Consider the following 21,241-nt stretch of genomic DNA (forward strand, 5'->3'; position numbering starts at 1 on the left):
CCAAAGACTTCATCCTGACAATTCCAGGATGCCCTACGTGTAAAGCCTGTAATACTGCAATGCACAGTTTGGGTGGAACAACGACCTGGTCCCCCCAGAGTAAACAGACTCTGCATTAATGGGCTTTTAAATCTTATTTCATTTTTTTTTTAAGGTAATGTTATTGGCTCTTCCCTTTTTTTTCTTGTGAATCATATTGAATGCTTATCTGGTGAGGTGTGGCTAATGCCTCAGTTTTATAGCTTACATGTTCTCTACAGCAAACATGAAAAATAACCTTTGGTCTCTTCCCATCTTCATGAGTTCTCCTCCTGTTAATTGTTCACAACAGAAGTGACAGGTAAGGCAGATGGGCGTGGAGTGAAAAAGAAGCACCGAAAAGAACAAAAGGATCCATTTTAAAAAAGGAAAGTTGAACAGAGTGCTAGGCATAAGGCAGTTACTCCTGGTTAAAATATGCCAAGTGCCAGTACAAAGTATTATAAGGCAACAATGATATATCAGCTTGTGGGAACATCATTTCTCTTGAGTCAGCTGCTGTGGCACACTAGTGAAACCAAGTGTGGGGAAGATGAATATGTGATCAATGTAATGATGCTAAATGACTCTGATTATCCAGTGACATCAGAGAAGTTAAAACCAACTGTAGAACTGGGGCTCGAATTGGTGAATAACTTTCTGAAAGGTAAGAATGTTAATTGCATTGCTATCAATAATTGATCGATACAGTTTAAACCAATGCTGCCCTAACAGCTTTTATGTGGGTTCAGGGTTGGTTTTAATGAATCATAATTCATAATATTTTTCAAAGTCATCTTTATTTTAAAAACAAACATTTTGAAGCATAACATCAAAATACAATTTATGTAATCTGTTTAGTATTAGGCAAAATATTTTAAATACTACAATTTGGTAATGATACAGATCAAGATTACAGCACAAATATACAGTATACCTGCTAATTTCTTTTCTCAGATTTATCTCACTGAGAATGCAATTTGTGCTGTTCTTTCATGGAGGCTGTAACTCTTTTTCTTTCATGTGATATCAGTTGTAATTGATCTTAAAACTGCTATATTAAAATGGAATATCTCTCATCGAGACTGCTTGTTGCTTAGTGCTTATGATAGTAATATTATGGCACAACAGACTATTCATGGTGGGAATTTAATTCCAAACATTAGGAGGAGAGAGTTTTTGGAAACTTTGGTTGAAAATTTTGCAAATAAATTCTTTAGATAAAAGCATTTGCCTTAAATACTACTCACCTATTGTTTTAAAATAACAGTATTCAGGTTTTAAATTGTATTCAGCTGTTTTGAAGACAGTTATCTATCTGCAAGTTTTGCTACATCAAAAGAATGAGACAGAAAGTATAATAATAATAATTTCCATAGCACACTGGCAGAGTTCAGTTAAAATTCCCATATTCTATTCCATTTATTTCAAATATAGAAGATCTACAATATATGTATATATAGTGGAGACACATAATACAATAAAAATAGCTATACATCCTTATTAAAATTATTGTGTTACATATTATTGTATTAAATTATATTACAGTTCAGTAGATTTTTTATCATTTAAAATTTATCTTACAATTCGGTATTCTATTTGCATTTTTGTTACAGAAAACAACATGACTGTCAACGTGAGTGCTACGTATGATGTGTTCAACACATCTGTCTATTCCTCACAAGGGTGCCGCAGTAGCACTTGTGAAGGTGTGACATTTGTTAGGCAGCTCATTGTGAGTATGATGAACTTTTATAGCTACATTTCTAGCTTTGACATGCTTTAGAGTGACTTTATAGTGACTGTTATGCTGTTATGTATATATATTTTTCTCTTTATTTTCAATATTTTTTACTTTTTATTCAGAACATTAAAATACAAATTCCAAAAAAGGGAAAAAAAGAAAATACAAAAACAAAGCAAAACTAGACCAAACAAAAAAAGAGAAGAATATAACTGCATAAATGTGCATAAAAAGAAAAAAAAACATACACATAAATTGCCCCCCGCCCCCAGTTGAATGCTTGTAAATATATTTCAAGAATAGTAGTCCCCACCCTTGCAAAACAGACACACACTTTATGAATTTCTACAACTTTGTTTGCCCAAACCATTTGACCTGATATCTATCTACTATACTATACTACTTCTGGGGCCAGGAGGGGCAAAAAATGAGCAAAAAAGGGCCTGTTTTTTGCTCGTTTTTGCCCTCCCCAGCCCCCAGGAGCACTTCACAGGCCTCCCAAAGCCTATGCATGCCCTGTTTTTTTGAAGGGGGCAGGGTTTTGGGAAACCAAAAATGCTGTATTCAGTGTATAAGACACACCCAGATTTTCACTCTCTTTTGGGGGGGGGGAAGGGTGCATTTTGTACTCTGAAAAATACGGGTATATAAAAATATTGCTACAGGATATGATATTGAGCTCTGACAAGGGAGAAGGGATTAAAGACTGACAAGCCTTCTGGACATATCCTGAAAAAGAATCTGTACCTTCCACCCCAGCAGAGTCAGAACAAGAATTAGAAGCCTTACTTTTTTTTCCTTCCTAGTGTTTTCCCCAAGGTGCTACTTTTTCAAATCAATCAAATATCGACGTGTTCTTGTGACAGAAATTGACCAACCAGCTTGTCACCCAACATCATGGGTTGAGAGAGTCACCCAGCTAGTTTTCATTGCTATGGCATAATTAGAACTCATGTCTCCTGGTTTCTAGCTTGGTGTCTTAATACCTAGAACAGACTAAACTGGTTCTCTGGATTAGAAGCCTTAAATCCGGGAGAGTAATGTCAGCATCCCAGCATTCAGCGTTCTGGTTGAATGGTTCTGTTCTGTGAGAAATAAGATCTGCTGGGGAGCAGCCTTAAAACCAGGTGCCTGTCTTGGATGAGATCACGGTGTTTAGAGGGGGAAATTACTTGTCAGGTTGCTCAAACACACGTCTACCAGTATGTATACCTATTAGATTCAAAATCTAGCTAGCCCAGTTACCTTTGCATTCATTCCTTATGCTGGCATCAAAGGATTATACTTTGCTTACCTATTCATAGGATGAAATATTCCTCAACATACCTTTCTGCCGTTTTTGTTTGTTTTGAATGGAGCTTGCATGTTCTATCTTTCAAATGTGTTACTTCACCTAAGTAAGTACAGGTCATAAAGCTAAACATTATCACTATTCCATGGCAACTTATAATGATTTGCATCATGCTAATTATACATTGATTATTACATTATTCAATGGTAAATGCAGTTATACATAACTGCCCATCTTAAAAGACACAATTCTGGGAGGCTCACAACTGCAGTACAAAACTAAAGTTCCATTAAAACAAGAAAAACAAAATCTGGGACTATTACCATTTTCCTCCAGTGCAGCTTCATCCTCTTCAGATTTCAACTCATCTTACTCTAATGCTTAATGACCTTCCTGAGTGCAATAGGACTGGAGCTACTTTAACCCTGTGGTGGGGCACTCTGTTCAAGAGAAGGGAGACAACAACTGAGAAGACCTGCTTTAATGGCCCATAAAATGGCAATTACTTAAAGTAGGGATTTCAAAACAGCCATCCCTTCCAGTCTTCTAAAGGACAGAAACCATTGGGAACAAGAAATCTTGAAGATATGTAATACAAGCCATGTTGAGCTTTAAAGATGATAATCAGCCCCTTGAATTGCTCCTGGAAGCCTCTTGAAGTAGAGGTACTATCTGGGCCAAATAAAGAACATCCACAACTACTTAAGATGTTGCTTCAGGATGGTGTTTAAGTACAGTTCCATTTAAAGCATAAAGTAGTAATCTGATTGAGAGGTAATTAAAACAAGAGAGAAAGTAGGCTCTCTTGTCCAGTAATGGTTATAAATAGAACACTTGATGAAGCTGAGTAAAGGCATATTCTAATATTATCTTAATTTTGATATTTTATATTATAGGCTTATGAGAAACTTGGCTGTGTTGTCCTGGGTCCTGTGTGTTCATTTGCCACATATCAGATAGTCACGTAAGTATCAACAAATACAGATAATGCTCGATTTTGTCCATTCATTAGGCGATCGTGCAAACTTATCATGCTGGTGAGAAAAGTGATTTATGACTGCTCCTCGCTTTTATGACCTTCACAGAATTGTTATGGACACATAATCACAATTCATTGTTGGCAACCAACATGTATTTACAATGATTGCAGCATCATTTTGGCCTTCCCAGCTGGCTCCCAAGAACCACAATTAATGGGGAAGCCACCAGGGAAGGTTGCAAACCATAATCATGTGATGTCTTGCTTATCAACCATGTTGAGTTGCTTAACAATCATGATCACATGATGTCTCACTTATTGACTGCACCACTTAATAATGATTTTTCCAGTCCCACTTATGGTCATAAGCGAAGGACTATCTGTTTTTGAATAAGATTAAAATATTGAATTAACTTGTTACATATTTAAAAGTTTAGGAGATGAATGTATAAAATATTATAGCAATAGCAATAGCCCTTAGATTTATATACCGTTTCATAATGCTTTACAGTTTACAGAGTCAGCATATTGCCCCCAACAATCTGGATCCTCATTTTACCAACCTCTGAAGGATGGAAGACTGAGTCAACCTTGAGCTGGTGAAACTCAAACTGCTGACATTCGGCAGTCAACCTAATTAGCCTGCAACACTGCATTCTACCCAGTGTGCCACCATGGCTCAAGGTTATACTTTTAGATCCTTTCTCGTCTTATAGATAATCTATTTATTTGCTGAAGAAGTTGTACATATTTCTAAATCCCCACCCTCGTAACCTTAGAATTGCAGGTCCATTGACAGATGAATGATCAAAGCAATTTGTCCAGTCATTCTTCATGCCCAATAGCCACCTTACGAATGGCACTGATAGTGGACAAGTGAAAGAATCAACAGAAGCAATCCACACTGTAACATTTGAAACATTTGACTACAACTACTTGTATAATTTATTAAATCATTTTTCTGAAATAAACAGCTAACTTTATTTTGGTTTTATACTGATTTTAAGCTGAAGAGTATTACATGTATGTTTCCCATTAGTTCTATTATGAAATATTGACAGCAATAGCAGCCATGGTAAGATAATATGGTTATTCTTTATTTTCTAGATCAGATCATATATTGGATCTCCCTCTGATTTCTGTTGGGAGTTTTGGTCTGTCTTGTGACTTCAAAGAAAACTTAACAAGGATGTTAACACCAACTAGGAAAGTGACCTACTTCTTGATTGATTTCTGGAAAAATACCGTTTTGCCATTCAAAACTGCTCCGTGGGAAACAGTTTATCTCTATAGGAAGAATGACATCAATGAAGACTGCTACTGGTAGGAAACTTTCAGGCTATCATTTTGAAATCTTATTATTGTTGTTGTTTGCACAATCAGCCAGATATTCAGACTGGGTTTGGCATTTTTGTCTACCTATTGAGTCCTTACCAAGGACCTGAGTTAAGCAGATCTGGATGTTTGATGGTGTTACAGACATTGTCACAGGATGGAAGCTGTTCCAAGTATATCTGTCTTTTGCAATTGACTGATGGCGAATTTGTCAATGCCAATGGTGTTCAGGTGGTGCTCTAGTTGTTTTGGGATTGCACCCAAGGTGCCTCTTACTATTGGTACTATCCTTGCTTACCTTTGGCACAGTTGGTCTATTTCTATTTGTAGGTCTTTGTATTTTGTTATCTTCTCCAGTTCTTTCTCTTCTAGTCTGCTGTTCCAGGCACTGCCACATCCACCATCCAGACTTTCTTGTCTTTCTTATCAGCAACTATTAAGTCCAGAGTGTTATGTAGCAGGTTCCTGTCTGTTTGGATTCTAAAGTTCCAGAGCCATTTAACTTCTTCACTTTCTATGACTTTCTCTATTTAATGGTCCCACCAGTTCTTGCTTGCAGACAAATGATATTTCTTCCAATGCATCATTGTTGCTACTTTGTCATGCTGCTGCTAATCAGTCTGTGTGATCTTCTTACAAGGTGGGCCACTGTTTCTTCAGCTTCTTTGCATAGGCAGCACTTACTGGGGTGGTGCCATTCCATTTAGAATAAATGATGATAAACCTCCAGATCTCAAGGCTCCATATATCCACAGCCACTCTATCTTACCAGGGTTTAATTGAAGCCTGTTTTTCCCCAACTAGACCCCTACAGCCTACAGGCCATGTGAAAGGGCAGCCACAGCATCACTTTAATCACCAGAGATGGAAATGTAAAGCTGAGTATCAGCATATTACTGATATCTCATTCCATTCCATGATCTCACCAAATGGTAGATGTTGAATGGTGAGAGTACTGAGCCTTGTGGCATTCCACAAAGGAGTGGCCATCGGCTGGACCTCTTGCCCCCTATCAATACTGAATGGAACTGGCCATTGAGAAAGGAATCAAACCAATGTAATACTGCACCACCCAGTCCCAAATCCCACAACTGGGCTAAAAGGATACCATGGTTGATAGCACTGAAAGCAACTAAGAGGTCAAGGAAGTCAAGGATTGATGCACTAACCCATCTGCTCTCACAAAAGATCATTGACAAGTACGACCTGTTTCTATCCTGTAACCTGACTGAAAGAAGTCTAGACAATCTGTTTCATCCAGAACCCTCTGGAGTTGTAACACAACCACTTTCTCTACCACCTTTCCTAGTAAAGGAAACTGAGAAACTGGACAGAGATTGTCCAGTAAATGGGATAAGGTGGGGGCAGGCTACAGCCTCCTTCAAGGGTTTTGGGAAGACTACACACCCTGCCGTAATCACAGCATGCAACCACCCAGAAGCTACAATCCTGGAAAGTTTCCCTAACCAGGAGGGACAGCATGGTGGCAATTGACAAGGCTACCTTGTGTAAAAGCAAGTATAGCAAGCTGTGAAGCTGACTCGTAACACACCTCCATTCTCAATTTGGCAACAGAAATGAAGGGAGGGGAGAAGGATGATGCTTGGAATGTATCAGGAACTGGAAGTGAGGAACATATATGAGCTGTTTGCAGCCTGAGAAGATCATGATACTTCAAGGCCGTGCAATGGGAATCTTCTGAAGGTGCAGACTGTTTCCCAAAATAAAAAGAATTGGATTGGTGGACAATGGACAATGGGTGGTCAAAATGGGGAAAAGGGGAAATTATGCTGTTTTTAATTTGCAAACCTCAGAGCTAGTTGCACTTCTTCTGTATGGATCTATCAGTAAAGTTATACTCTTGGTAAAATAATGTCCCAGGAGTTTCTTTTGCTGCATATGCCAACAGGATGGTTGACACAACCAAACCATAGAAATGCGATTTTCACAACACATAGTTAGACTTAATCATAGTTTCAACTGCTAGAGCAAGCTAAAGCCAAAAATGCTAGAGAATTTAATTCCCGGAAACCTGACATTCAGACAAATCAGTCCTCAGTATCCACTTAGAGATAAACCACATTTACATGCCATTCAAAGGAGATAATAAAATAGCTAAGAAGAACATAAGAAAACCAAAATACATCTTCTCCAGCCATTGCTCAGATCAGCAGGGATAAATACCAGACTGGGTGGGTGGATGGATGAATGGATGGATGGATGGATGGATGGATGGATGACAGCGATAGAAATGTACAGACAGAGATGTATACTGTACACAGACACACACCAGTGGTGGGTTTCAAATTTTTTAGAACCTCTTCTGTAGGTGGGAGTGGCTTGCCAGCCAAGTGACTGGGTGGGAGTGGCTTGCCGGCCATGTGATTGAGTGGGTGTGGCTTGGCAGTAATGTGACTAGGTGGGCATGGCCAACTTGTAAAATGTGGTGAAACTCACTTAACAACGCTTTTGCTTAACAACCAAAATGTTGGTTCAGAAACTCTGGCATTTGAAGCACGAAAGTTTTAAAGCTGTCATGTTACAAGACCCTTGCATCCCTAACCCTTTAGGAAAAAAAAAACCCCAGGGATGTTCAAAGTTGACAGCTTTAAGACTTGTGGACTTCAACTCCCAGAATTCCTCCTCTCGCTCTTCATCTTGATGATGTGCGGACGGGTAGGGGGAGGAAGCTGGAACCGGTTCTAAATGACACTGTAGATTTGTGGAACCTCTTCTATAGAAGAGGTTAGAACTGGCAGGAACCCACCGCTCACACACACACACACACACACACACACAGAGGCACCATGACAAGAAGGACACTTTATTGGTACAGAACTGAATTGCAAGGGTTGTACATACTGAAGTCATAGCTTACAATTCTATAAAGCTATACGTTGTATACTTTATTATGTGATATGGAGTTAAAAATGCTACACATAAAAGTATTAAGACATATGACATGAATATTCAGAAAAATAGACAGATAGACCTCATTTAACATCCTGTTGCTTAATGACCTTTCAAAGTTACAACCCCCCCCCCCGAGCTTCTTATGTCCCAATCCCAGAGTACCAATGACCATAGAAATACATATTTATTTCATTTCCAGGCTCAGTTAATGGTCAAGGAAGCCTATTATATGATAGGGTGAGAAAGAGAAACATCCCTTCCCATTTTTAAAACTAAACTTAATACGATGGAAGCCTATGGTCATTATGGATTTTGCAACAAGGATATAATGGTTTTAATACTATGAATGTTGATGCACATTAAGTGCCATCTTTTTTAGAGACATGTACTGCTTGAAATTTGGGGGAATTTGATGCCACAATGCTATTACCTTCCTCACATCAAATATTTTGCCAAACTTCATGCAACTGCCAAATATTACTTTTCTTATTGTTTCTTATTCCAATCCAGGTATATGAATGCCCTAGATGCTTCAGTTACAGATTTCTCACAGTACATGACCTTCAAGGGAATTCTAAGGACCCCAGAAGAGTTGCAAAAAATTGTGAAAAGTTCAGATCGAAAAAGCAATGGTAAGGGCTTTGCGTCTGGAATCCACAGATCTATGTAGACCAGGCCATGAAATCAACTTTAAGGATGCCTAACACTACTTTTATTGAGATTGGTTATAACAACTTTTTATCAGGTCTGGCCCTCCTCCCACTTCCGCCCCCCCCTCCTCCTCAGGGAGCCATCTCTCTGAGCTGCTTTCAAACATAATCTTATAGTTTGTTCTTAAAACTTGGTGTTGCACAGCCAGAATTAGCCCCTCTGTGTCTTTCTTTAACTTTTCTGTTCTTAGCCATTGCCAAGTTCTGTTATTGTCTCTCTGCCTGCTATTTTTTTCTTGTACTGGCCACGTCTTGCCTTGCCTCTTTTTTTGTCCTTTATTTGGTCTTTCTTGTATGACAGTTTGGTCACTCCAGTACTCAGTAAGCCTTCCTGTTATACCTGCTTTTTCATTGTCCTTCAGATATTTTCCCAATGCCTTTTTTTTCTTCAATCATATGATGTACTTGCAAAATTCCATGCCCACCTATTTTCCTTAGTAAGTAGACTCTGTCAACATTGCTTATGGGGATGAAGGGAACAATCCATTGTCATTATTTTTCTGGACTTCCTATCCAGGGATTTAATTCTGCTTGAGACCAGTCCTCGATTCCAACTGTGTATCTAATATCTTTTCATCTTTTTTTTTTTTTTTTGCACTCAGATTGGTTCTGCTGCAAATATTCTGATTGTGATGGGTTTTGGAGTTACAAAATTTCATAATCTATAATTGCATGCAAAAGGTCCAGTCGTGTCTGACTCTAGAGCAGTGTTTCTCAAACTTGGCGACTTTAAGTCCTGTGGACTTCAACTCCCAGAATTCCCCAGCCAGCTATGCTGGCTGGGGGATTCTGAGAGTTGAAGTCCACAGGACTTAAAGTCGCCAAGTTTGAGAAACACTGCTCTAGAGCGTGGTGCTCATCTCTATTTCTTGGCTGAGGGAGCCAGTGTTGTCTGAAGACATTTTCTGTTGTCGTACAAAGATGCCTTATTCACCGAGCAGAACCGCCAATGAGGGTAAAAACTATCAATGGAGACTTAGATGTGGGGGGCAGGTTTTAAATGTACAATCCCTCCTCATCTCACTTTATGACCCTCGATACTCTTTGAAACTCTGGTTAGCTTTCCCTCTCTAGATGCTTCATCTCCCAGCACACAAAACAAAATAACCTGGAACTTCTAGAAACATTTTACAAAGGGTCACACATGATCAAACCCATGCAATTTTTTTCTTTCATTTTAACTTTCATGTAATTAATATTCCTATTCAGAAAACTAACAGGCTAATGCATGCAAGAATATTTTTACCTTAGTTAGAAAACATAGATCACTCCTCACTGAGCAAATTCACAGATGGCAGTAACAAGAATGGTATGTGATGGTTTTGTTCTGTGTTTCTCAACTTCAGCAAAATTAAAATGTGTGGACTTCAACTCCCAGAACTTCCCAGCTAGCGGCATTCCACTTATAATAAATGTGCAGATTTAAGCCTTGCATTGGTGTCTCACCACTTACCAATTCTTTGAACTTACAATACAATACAATAGTAGAGTTGGAAGGGACCTTGGAGGTCTTCTAGTCCAACCCCCTGCCTAGGCAGGAAACCCTATACCGTTTCAGACAGATGGCTATCCAACATCTTCTTAAAGACTTCCAGTGTTGGGGCATTCACAACTTCTGGAGGCAAGCTGTTCCACTGATTAATTGTTCTAACTGTCAGGAAGTTTCTCCTCAGTTCTAAGTTGCTTCTCTCCTTGATTAGTTTCCACCCATTGCTTCTTGTTCTCCCCTCAGGTGCCTTGGAGAATAGTTTGACTCCCTCTTCTTTGTGGCAACCCCTGAGATATTGGAACACTGCTATCATGTCTCCCCTAGTCCTTCTTTCTCTTAAGCTAGACATACCTAGTTCCTGCAACCGTTCTTCATATGTTTTAGTCTTGGGGCAGAAGGAAGTTGAACTTAAGGAGCTTGTGGATGATTGGATAACTACAAATAGAAAATTAAATTTCCGCATGTACATGAAACTGGACAGTATTTAAGACAACTTTAACATAAGTGAACATTTCTCTCTTACATATCTCTGATCCACTGAAACAGATGAGTACTCACTCTCCTTAAACCAGAGTGAATGGAATGTTACATTTTGAGCTATTGGTTATTGGATATAATAAACTTTTCAAGTTGTCATGCCATTGCAACATAGTCTATAGTGGAAGAGTGCTTTTCCAAAAGGCAACTGGACTTTCTTGGTTTTTTCCTTAAAATGTTCAGTTCTGAAGAAGTTTCTTGGATGAGAAGTGAAACATTTTCCAGGAAAACCCCTCAAGAAAGTCCAGTTGTCTTTTGGAAATCATCTTTGGGTTTGGACTGGAAAGTATCTGTACAGAAGATCATGATGTTGAATGGCTTCTCTGCCTGCTACATTCTCTCTAGAGCAGGGGTATCAAACTCATAGTTCGTCGGCCCGATGTGTCACATGCTGGCCATGCCCACCCCTGGTTTAGGAAAGGGAGCAAAAGTTGCAATATGTCACGTAATGACAATGTGTCATTGCGAGTTTGACATGCTCTATAGGAAATGGATATTCTTTCTTCCCAAATCCCTTCCTCCTTTAGGATCCATGGATGAATTGGTAGGCAGAGAGAACTATTCAGGATCAGCAGAAATACAAACAGAAGCAAAGAAAGAGTCATAGATCCTCTCAAGGCTGCTGGATTAGGAGAAAAGAAGATAAGAACTGCTAAGCCTTTCCAGTTATAAAGGAATGAGAAAGGAAAGTTCCAACAATAAAAGTGGGATAGGTACTAATTCTGGTAAGTTCAGAAGCCAACTGCTTGAAACCAGATATTCTGTTCCTGTAACAGGGGACTGGGGACAGGCGGAAACTCTTCCTGCGTCCCAGAAGCAGGATGTCTCAAGGACATTGCACTGTGCAGACGGGACAAAGAATCGCAAAGAATAAATGATCTTACCATAAAAAGTGCAGAAAAGAAAAAGAAAATAGAAAAAAATAAGAATATAGTAAATAAAAAAAAGATATAAAGAAATGGCTTTCTTCTTTTTCACACATATAAACAATTTTAGTAACTTAATGGCATGGCAGAGGCTTAGGACTCAGATTCTGAGTTTGAATGTCAGGGTTCCAAATAGCATTCAAAAGTAAATCAGAGTCCAAGGCAAAATATTGCCCAAAGTTCCAATTTATTAAGAGAGCCATAATGGCACATCTGGGAAAACCTGAATCTGAAGACTACCCGGTTTTCCCCATCTAGTTGAAAGTTCAAGAACTTGCCCCCATACCCACAAGTCCATCACATGATCCAATCTTCTACTGGCATGCTGGCAGTTCCACCCATCCAGTTCCGTCAGGTGCACAGGTGCAAAGACAAAGGATGACCTTGGCTTTCTAGAAAGAATTTTGTTATGGCTACATAGCATCTCACTTCTATAATTCCCCCTCCCATTTTCCCACAATAGAAAATACACAGTAGAATAATAGAAAGTGTGGCAGGCCAAAGATCAAAAAAAGAAAAGAAAAAAGATGGCTGCCGGCCTGACACTGAATTTGAGTCTGATCCTGAAGAAGCTGCTTCAGTTCAGCCTGGAAGAACAGAGCCAGGAATCACGTGAGACTGATCAAACATAGGGACGAATCAGATGAGGATGATGTAATGCCTTCCAATCCATATACCACAGGGCTGTCAAACTTACAGCCGACGAGCTGGATGTGTCACACACTGGCCATGCCCACGTCCGGTTTAGCAAAGGGGGAAAAAGTCCTGATACATCCCATGACGACACCATGACAATGCGAGTTTGACATCCCTGATGTACCAGATGATTAGAGAAGAGAGCAGCACAGTGAAATTTATTACATTGCTGTCCAAGCAAAAAAATAAATATTATTGACAGCTGACTGTAGCCTTATTTAAGAAACAGTCCTGAATCAGGCTCTCTTTGTTGGAGATAACTTCTGACTGTCTGGCTATGCATGACAATCATAAGTGGAGTGTTCTCTTTAAACTCTCTCCTTTGGACTGTCTGATAATCTGGACCTAGTTCTTTAAAACTTGGACTGAATTTGAACTCTTCTTCTGAGTGCCCCTATTTCAAAATAAACTTTGCAGGCAAGTCTTTGCCTTGTTTACATTCCTTTGCTTCATTTTTAGCTTTTCAGCTTTGAAGTAAAACTGATAATTTCCTGAAAAACCATATGTGTCAGTGAGACTGAAACTTGAGAGAGGACGCTTATCATCTTCTTTTAAGATACAGCAAATGATCTCTTCTTCCCATATCCCATCTCTTATCTATAAACAAATCCTTTAAAACCTTGTCATTTCAACCCTAATCAGCCATTGAGGGTTGCCAGAGATAACAACATATCTAGCTACACCTTGATCAAATAAGTCAGCTTTATATTTATATACTGCCTCTGGAAGTTGTGAATGCTCCAACACTGGAAGTTTTTAATAAGAGATTGAACAACCATTTGTCTGAAATGGTATAGGGTTTTCTGCCTCAGCAGGGGGTTGGACTTGAAGACCTTCAAGGTCCCTTCCTACTCTGTTTATTCTGTTCTGTTCTGCTCTGCTCTGCTCTATTCTAATTTGTATTCCTTTTATTTTTAAAGAAACTTTATCTTGAAATAATGTCCTAAAACTTGATTTCTTTACATATTTTCTTTGACCCTTCAAGCCTCTTTTGTAAATCCAATATATGAAAATTAGCCAGATCATTCTTTTGGTTTGTTATTTGTATAGCTGTTTAAATATTTAGATATCAGCCAGGTTCTTTTGTATGTCCAGTATAATGTCTTTTTCTGTATCTTTCCTGTAGTTTGCCATTTTTAAACCAGTCTCACTTTTGTCCAGTAAAACTTTTTCCTCTTCCATAACATTTTTAAATACGGTCTAGCTATGGAGGTAGATTCTCTTAAAATTAGCTTCTGGATTCATTGTTCAAAAATATCCTTCAATATATCCAATGTTAAAACATTTTGCTTTATTCTGAATTAATGTCAAATTTAAGTAGTATTGGGTAGTATTGGGTTTTTTAGTTCTGTCTAGTTCTCTCTAGTGTCCAACTTCAAGGTTCTAGTTTAGCATTTAAAATAAAGTATTCATAAGAAAAGTGTGCTCTCATAGGATATATTATTTTGATTAATTCCAAAATCTTATTTCCAATTTATCTGGACCCTTAGTTCAGTTGTAACTTTCTAAAATCAAAATGTTAACCATCCTTTTGCTGTTTATTCCAGTTTTTTAAAAGAATAAAATATACTTTATTGATCAAGCATGATTGGACACAGAAGGAATTTGCCTCTGGTGCATAAGGTCTGAGTGTACATACAAACAACAAAGTAATATAATCATAAATTACCAATAGTAGAAGGTAAAAAGAAAGATGAGAAGGATAATAGTAACACCGACCTACTACACGGATAAATATCTTTAGATGTAAGACAGTGCAGTGGGAATTGGTGTTTTGTTATATTTAAGTACAATGACAATAAAGATTATACTTATATTTTAGCAGAGCGATGGCATGAGATAACATGTGTCTAGTTGTTTTGGCATGCAATGCCCTATAGTGGCATCCCGAGGGGAGGTGTTGAAAAAATTTATATCCAGGATGTGACACATAGAAAGTTTAAAACTTTAAACTTGCATTTAAAACTTATTTTACTAAGGATTGAACAAGGCCTGTAAGGCATTTACAGTTCTGTAAAAGGGACTAATAGCTGGAAAGCAGTTAACAAGCATTTTTAACTGTAGTTTTATTGTAAAGGGTCTGGTATTGTGATTTAATCTTGAAGGTGTTGCATTTCCCTGATGGGGGCAGTAAGGTGTTTTTAATTATTTCCTTTATTTTGAGAATTGTCAGTAGATTTAAGGTGGTTTGTGTGTGACATGTCTAGGGGGTGATTGAGACAATATGAGGAATAAAGTTAAGAAGAAGAATCTGATTTATTATAATTTTCCTACAGGAGCAACTTATATGGAGCACATGAGGGTGATCTCAAAATTTCTCCTTGTCCAGAGAGGAATTATGAAGAGTTAGTCAACTTGCTGGCTTTCCATTTTGCTGGAATTGTTGGCTCCACTAAAATATATCTAATAAGTTTCTTTAACAATAAAATAGAGGAAGTCCATACTCTTTCTTGATAACCATCAGAATACTAACTTTCAACTTTTATATTAATCTCTCTGGTTTTGCTTATTTGGTTTTTTTTTAGTGTACTAGATTCCCAATAGTTTTACTGCTTTAATGTTATGTCATGTTCTAAACATAAGATTTTTCTTTTAAAATATGGTAAAATATCTATTATTTCTTATTTCTCACCCTGTCTTACTTTTTTTTAACAGTAATCATCACATGTGGTACTCCAGATGATATCAAAATAGCCCTTGGGAACAAAGCGGTGGATGACGATATAGTTTTCATCCTGATGGATCTTCACAGGTACAAATTTTATAAAACGAATAAAAGAAAACCATGGAATCTGGATACAGATGTGTTTATTCCTTCAGCCAAGATACTACTCAGAACCCTCAAACTCTCAGGATTCTTGATTGAGGAAGACAAATACCACCCATAAGGAGAGAAGGGAATTTTATACATATTCTATTCCAAAGTAGCTCTCAAATTAAACTTATATGAAAGTTCTGTAAAACTTATGCAAATGAATATTTGATTTACAATCAGTGAATTTCCTTAGGGAGGGAGAGTAATTTCTTCTCCACTGATGTCCAAGTTAGTAGTTTTTAATGCTCGAAGCCTGAGGGGCTAGTATTTGTTTTAAAATCTGTGATTTCCAGCGTGATTTGTTATGTACCCTGGGGTGTAATGCTGCAAGGCCGAAGTTATGTACTCTAGGAAAAAATTATCTACTAAAATTCAATAATAAAAGAGACCAGCAACACCCTTCCATCCAAAGCATAACTTGGTTGTGATTCTTTAAAAAGGGCCTGTGTATAACCCCAGGTTTATGCAAAGAAAATATGCATATAATCTGTGAGGCTAGGAATAGTGGTGATAGAATAGAACTACAAAAACAATGGTTTATTTGCAAGCAAAAACTATTTGGAGAAAAAAGATTACTGTTGTTTTTTTAAGTGCTACCTTTCTTAGCCTTGTTTCCCATAGCACTTCTCGCTTTACAGTATTATCAACATTCTTTTGTTTTCTAAGCATTTCATGGTGTAACTGGCATTTTTACTGCTTCTCTAAGGAGATTCAGGAAAGATGACTGGAAGGGGTGTGATCTGTCCTATCTGTCACAATTTTTCTATTTCAGTACTGTTATGGTATTTCCCACCATTTGTTTAAGGATTTAGGGAGATAAGCAATGGAGTTTGCATCCATATAATTTATGTTCCTGCACATTAGGTTTTCTTAGGGCTTCGCTACTTATCCGAGACGTTTATTAACAAAATGCAGTCTCTGAGTCTTGTGAAAAACTAGAAAGAAGGTAATTATAGGCCTGAGAGCTTTTGTCATCATGTTGTAAATCTTCTGACACTAGCCAAGGCCAAGATTTAACAAAGAGCAGCAAAGGCTTGGAGGGTTAAAAGAGAGGCTGCTAGCCTTATAAATTATATCAGTGCCACAAGACTACTAGCTTGAAGAATGGAGGCTGGAAATACTGAATATAATAATTGAAAACCAACTGTGGTTCATTAATTAGAGAATTTAATGAAGTTGTTCCTAAATCTTAGTTCTCCTAGAACAGGGGTGTCCAAACTTGGCAACTTTAAGACTTGTGGACTTCAACTCCCAGAATTCCCCAGTCACTTCCGGGTTGCTCGGAGGGTGGTTTTAAGCGCTCCGAAGGCTTCAGGGACCGTCCGAGGCTTCCCTGATGCCTTCAGAGCGCTTAAAACGACCCTCCGAGCAACCCGGAAGTCACTTCCGGTTTGCTCGGAGGGTGGTTTTAAGCGCTCCGAAGGCTTCAGGGACCATCCGAGGCTTCCCTGATGCCTTCGGAGCACTTAAAACGACCCTCTGAGCAACCCGGAAGTCACTTCCGGTTTGCTCGGACGGTGGTTTTAAGCACTCCGAAGGCTTCAGGGAAGCCTCTGGACAGTCCCTGAAGCCTCCGGATGGCCTCCGGATTGTCGGGGGAGGCTCTTTTCGCCCTCCCCAGGCTCCTATAAAGCCCCTGGAGCATGGGGAGGGCAAAAAAAACATGTAAAAATGGGGGGGTCACGCATTTTGCGCGCATGCACACTGGGGGGGGTCGCGCGTTGCATTATGGGTGCGGCACGCCCGCACTCGACCCCCCCTGCGCTCCCCCCACTTGTGGCACGCGAGCCAAAAAAGGTTTGCCATCACTGGTATAGACACTCCTGCTCGAGCAGGGGATTGGATTAGATGACCTCCAATGCCCCTTCCAACTCTGTTATGCTATGTAGGAGATTAGAAAGATAAGAGTAGAAATATTTATAGTGACAATGGGTTTTGATTGTGAAGCATGTTAGATATGTAAATTGAGGTGCTGTTGCCATGGGGCTGTGTGAAATCCAAAGTGAACTTTGATCACGAGGTGCATGTTTGATGTGCAGATCTTCCTGGATGTGGAATTTTATGAGGAGGCCTGACATAGTATTGTGATTTAGGAGATTTCCTTATCTTGAGGGGATTTTGCTTCCTGCCTGGCTTCCTGAAAGAACATGTTTTTGTCATCTTTAGCCTCCATAAGGTGAAAAGCTTTTTAGATATCTCTGTAATTTTGTTTGTGACTTTTGCCTGTGATAGGGATGACTTAGTGGCAAGTGGGTATTTTTCTTCCAACAGAAGTAATCCAGTACATCTATGGCAAGGATTGAGATAACTTTCTTGCTATTCACAAGAAAGGTTATTTTATTCATTTGATGGATTTAGGCATCCCGTAAATGAACCATCTAGTACAGTGATGGCGAACCTTTTTTGGCTCGCATGCCACAAGTGGGTGGAGCGCAGGGGGGTTGAGTGCGGGCGTGCCGCACCTATAATGCAATGCGCGACCCCCCCAGTGCGCATGCGCGCAAAACGCGCGACCCCCCATTTTTACGTGTTTTTTTTGCCCTCCCCATGCTCCAGGAGCTTTATAGGAGCCTGGGGAGGGCGAAAAGAGCCTCCCCCGACCCCCCGGAGGCCCTCCGGAGGCTTCAGGGACTGTCCAGAGGCTTCCCTGAAGCCTTCGGAGTGCTTAAAACCACCCTCCGAGCAAACCGGAAGTGACTTCCGGGTTGCTCGGAGGGTGGTTTTAAGCGCTCCGAAGGCATCAGGGAAGCCTCGGACGGTCCCTGAAACCTTCGGAGCGCTTAAAGCCACCCTCCGAGCAAACCGGAAGTGACTTCCGGGTTGCTCGGAGGGTGGTTTTAAGCGTTCTGAAGGCTTCAGGGACGGTCCCTGAAGCCTCCGGGGGGGCAGGGGAGGCTCTTTTTGCCCTCCCCAGGCTCCTATAAAGCCTCTGGAGCCTGGGGAAGGCGAAAAATAGCTTTTAAAAAGGTGAACTCAGCTGACAAATGGCTCCGCGTGCCACTTGTGGCACCCGTGCCATAGGTTCGACATCACGGCTCTAGTAGGAATACAGCTATCATATACTGTTGACTGAATGGTACACAGTTTCTACCTCATATGGTCTCCTATTCCACCAAATGGACAGTTTTTGAGGGGCATATACTGCATGCTACAGTGAGGTATGAAGGAGATATCCACCCAGCCAGACAGATCATCCCTTTTGGACAATGGGGTGACAGATGTCTTAGCCAAATGGTCCTTGCATCCTATTCAGGAATCAAATTGGTTATAAACTAAGTAGCGGTAGAAGAAAAAATATTTCCTGAACAATTCTGTCGAGCCCAGAGACATGTTCAGACAGATTTTGGGTTCAAGAGCATCAATCTGAGATGAGAAAGAGAGAGAGGCTGAATTAGTGGAGGATTGTTTGACTACTTGGAGAGCAAAAGCAATACGTCAGAAATTCTTGACTTTGGCAAAAGTCCCAGAGGTAGAAGGAATGTCAACAGAAAAAGTGAAGTCCCAGAAAGCAAGGCTTCTTTAAAAAGGGTGAGTCAGAGATAAAAGAAACCTCAAGACAAAAAAATGTGTGTTATATTTGTGATATTTACTCCCACAAGAGCTGGAAGCAGCTTTGCTAAACAGTATAATGGTGCCTAAAATAGTCAGTAGTATAATAGTGTAACAGTATAAAGTGGTATAACAGATTACAGGAGACACTTCCTGACAGTTAGAACAATTAATCAGTGGAACAGCTTGCCTCCAGAAGTTGTGAATGCCCCAACACTGGAAGTCTTTAAGAAGATGTTGGATAGCCATTTGTCTGAAACAGTATAGGGCTTCCTGCCTAGGCAGGGGGTTGGTCTAGAAGACCTCCAAGGTCCCTTCCAACTCTGCTATTGTATTGTATTGTATTGTACTAAATGTTAATATTAAAATTCCAAGACAGATCTCCCCCCCCCGCCTCCCGCCCCATCCCTTTCCTTCTAGAACAGAAGAAATTGCAGAGCTGGCAGTTAGTGACAATATGAAAAAAAAAGAGTAGGAAAAAGAGATCACCACCATCAAGAATTAAGAACTAAGGCAAAGCTCTTTAAGTGAGGAATGCCCAAGAGCCCACAATGCAACTGTGATGCTCTAGAACAAACTAATACACATATAGAATGTCTCATCAGGAAATTTCAAGGCACCTGGGACAATCTCATTGCAGCCACATCAGTAGCAGTTAAATGATTAGCTTCCTTAGGTATCAAATTATAACATCTATCCCACTGCAATTCTAAGGCTCCATGTTATGATGTTTTTATTATGGTTTTATTTAATACTTTATATTATGCCGATGCCCTAATTAAATTAAATTTGCATATCACTGTGACTCCTAAACTGGGAGAATGGTTCCAACAGATCCCAGGATCAGAGCTTTCTGTGCAGAAAAGGACAGTGGTAGGAACAGCTAAAATACTGCTAACTCCCAGGCCTCTGATAGAGCACCTGAGATTGAGGAGGACTCATATTACCCATAGTGGGTGAAGGGATTTTCAAAAAAATAAATCTGTATGTACACACACACACACACACAAAATTTGATATGTGTCTGGCAACTAGCAAAGGAAAAAATAACTATGGCATCATTCCTCTGTGTCCATTTGTGCTGTAATGCTATGATTATTGTTTCCTTGCTAGATGATGACATACGCACTTGAGAAGGTTGTCAGTCACTTTGTCTGTCATGCCCTACATACATTTAATGAGGAAAACATGATTGGCAGTTACTTGCAACAGAGGGAATAGAGGTGGGATATAGATCAGCAAAGGGGTTAGCACATGTCATGCTTCCCTAGTTTTCTGCTCCCTTCAAGGATGAGAGGAGAGCACTTTCAACTCAGTGGTGAGGAAATGCTCATTTCACACATGACACTGCAATTATTTTACAAGATCTTTTGGCATGGGATATACATTCAGTCTGCTTGCAAGACTGCCAGCAATTTGACAAGTGAAATCCAAATCTGCATCAAAAATGCAGGTTTATTTATTATCATGTCCTGTTACTTATTTAGCACTCATATAGAGTTCAGTGAGTTGGGATGTTAATAATTATTTAAAATACTGTGTAATGTTCTCTATAACATAAACCAGTATTGATATGAGAGATGGAGAAAGCTAAGGCTAATGGATAGGTAACCTGTGCGTATGTTTCAGACAGGAACTTCTGGACATGTACTCATTTTCTTAAGTGAACTACGTAGGGTGTATAGCTGATGGATCACAATATATCACTATACTTCCTCTAACTGGCTGCCTTTAAATGCTAAAACAGAAAGATAAGCATTTGACAAGTTGTAATACATGACTGATAAATTTCATGTGAACTATTTCCTTTCTTTATATAGACAAATAATGTTATGTAGTTTGAGTCTTTTATTATGCATTTTGTTCACAGCACTCACGTCAACACACCATAAATTAAACCAATTCAATAAAGTTTTGCTGCCTTTTACATGGGGCAGAAAGGTTATTTGTGTTTAAAAATTTTATGATTTCCACATTTAAAACAGACAATAATGATAAAACTATATTACAAAACAAGTGTTTGCATTTTATTTCAAGTATTTACTGAAATGATCTTCAATCTCCAATATTTTGTATACATTTCTTGCTGTTTTCCCACACTTCATAAACATTTATGATATTAAATGTTCATTGTATTGTTATATTTATAGTGAACATGTCTTATATTCCCACAACAGCTCTTGGATATATGAAGAGGCACGCACATAAATTTAATTAATTATTAAATACATTTCCATTA

General features: G+C 39.2%; 1 protein-coding gene across 1 annotated transcript in view; it reads left to right on the forward strand.

Annotated features, from left to right (window-relative positions):
- Positions 1 to 492: 492 nt before the first annotated feature.
- GUCY2C (guanylate cyclase 2C) overlaps positions 493 to 21,241 on the forward strand; it is a gene marked incomplete at its 5' end in the record, with an annotated part of 78,148 nt that continues 57,399 nt past the window's right edge. The window contains 6 exons of the mRNA XM_081958707.1: positions 493 to 685; positions 1,635 to 1,753; positions 3,950 to 4,017; positions 5,140 to 5,355; positions 8,791 to 8,912; positions 15,294 to 15,390. Of these exons, the coding sequence (XP_081814833.1) occupies positions 493 to 685; positions 1,635 to 1,753; positions 3,950 to 4,017; positions 5,140 to 5,355; positions 8,791 to 8,912; positions 15,294 to 15,390 (815 nt within the window). The remainder of the gene's footprint in view (positions 686 to 1,634; positions 1,754 to 3,949; positions 4,018 to 5,139; positions 5,356 to 8,790; positions 8,913 to 15,293; positions 15,391 to 21,241) is intronic.

This window comes from Natrix helvetica (genome assembly GCF_964273705.1).
Source record: "Natrix helvetica genome assembly, chromosome: 6".
NCBI classification, from domain to species: Eukaryota; Metazoa; Chordata; class Lepidosauria; order Squamata; family Natricidae; genus Natrix; species Natrix helvetica.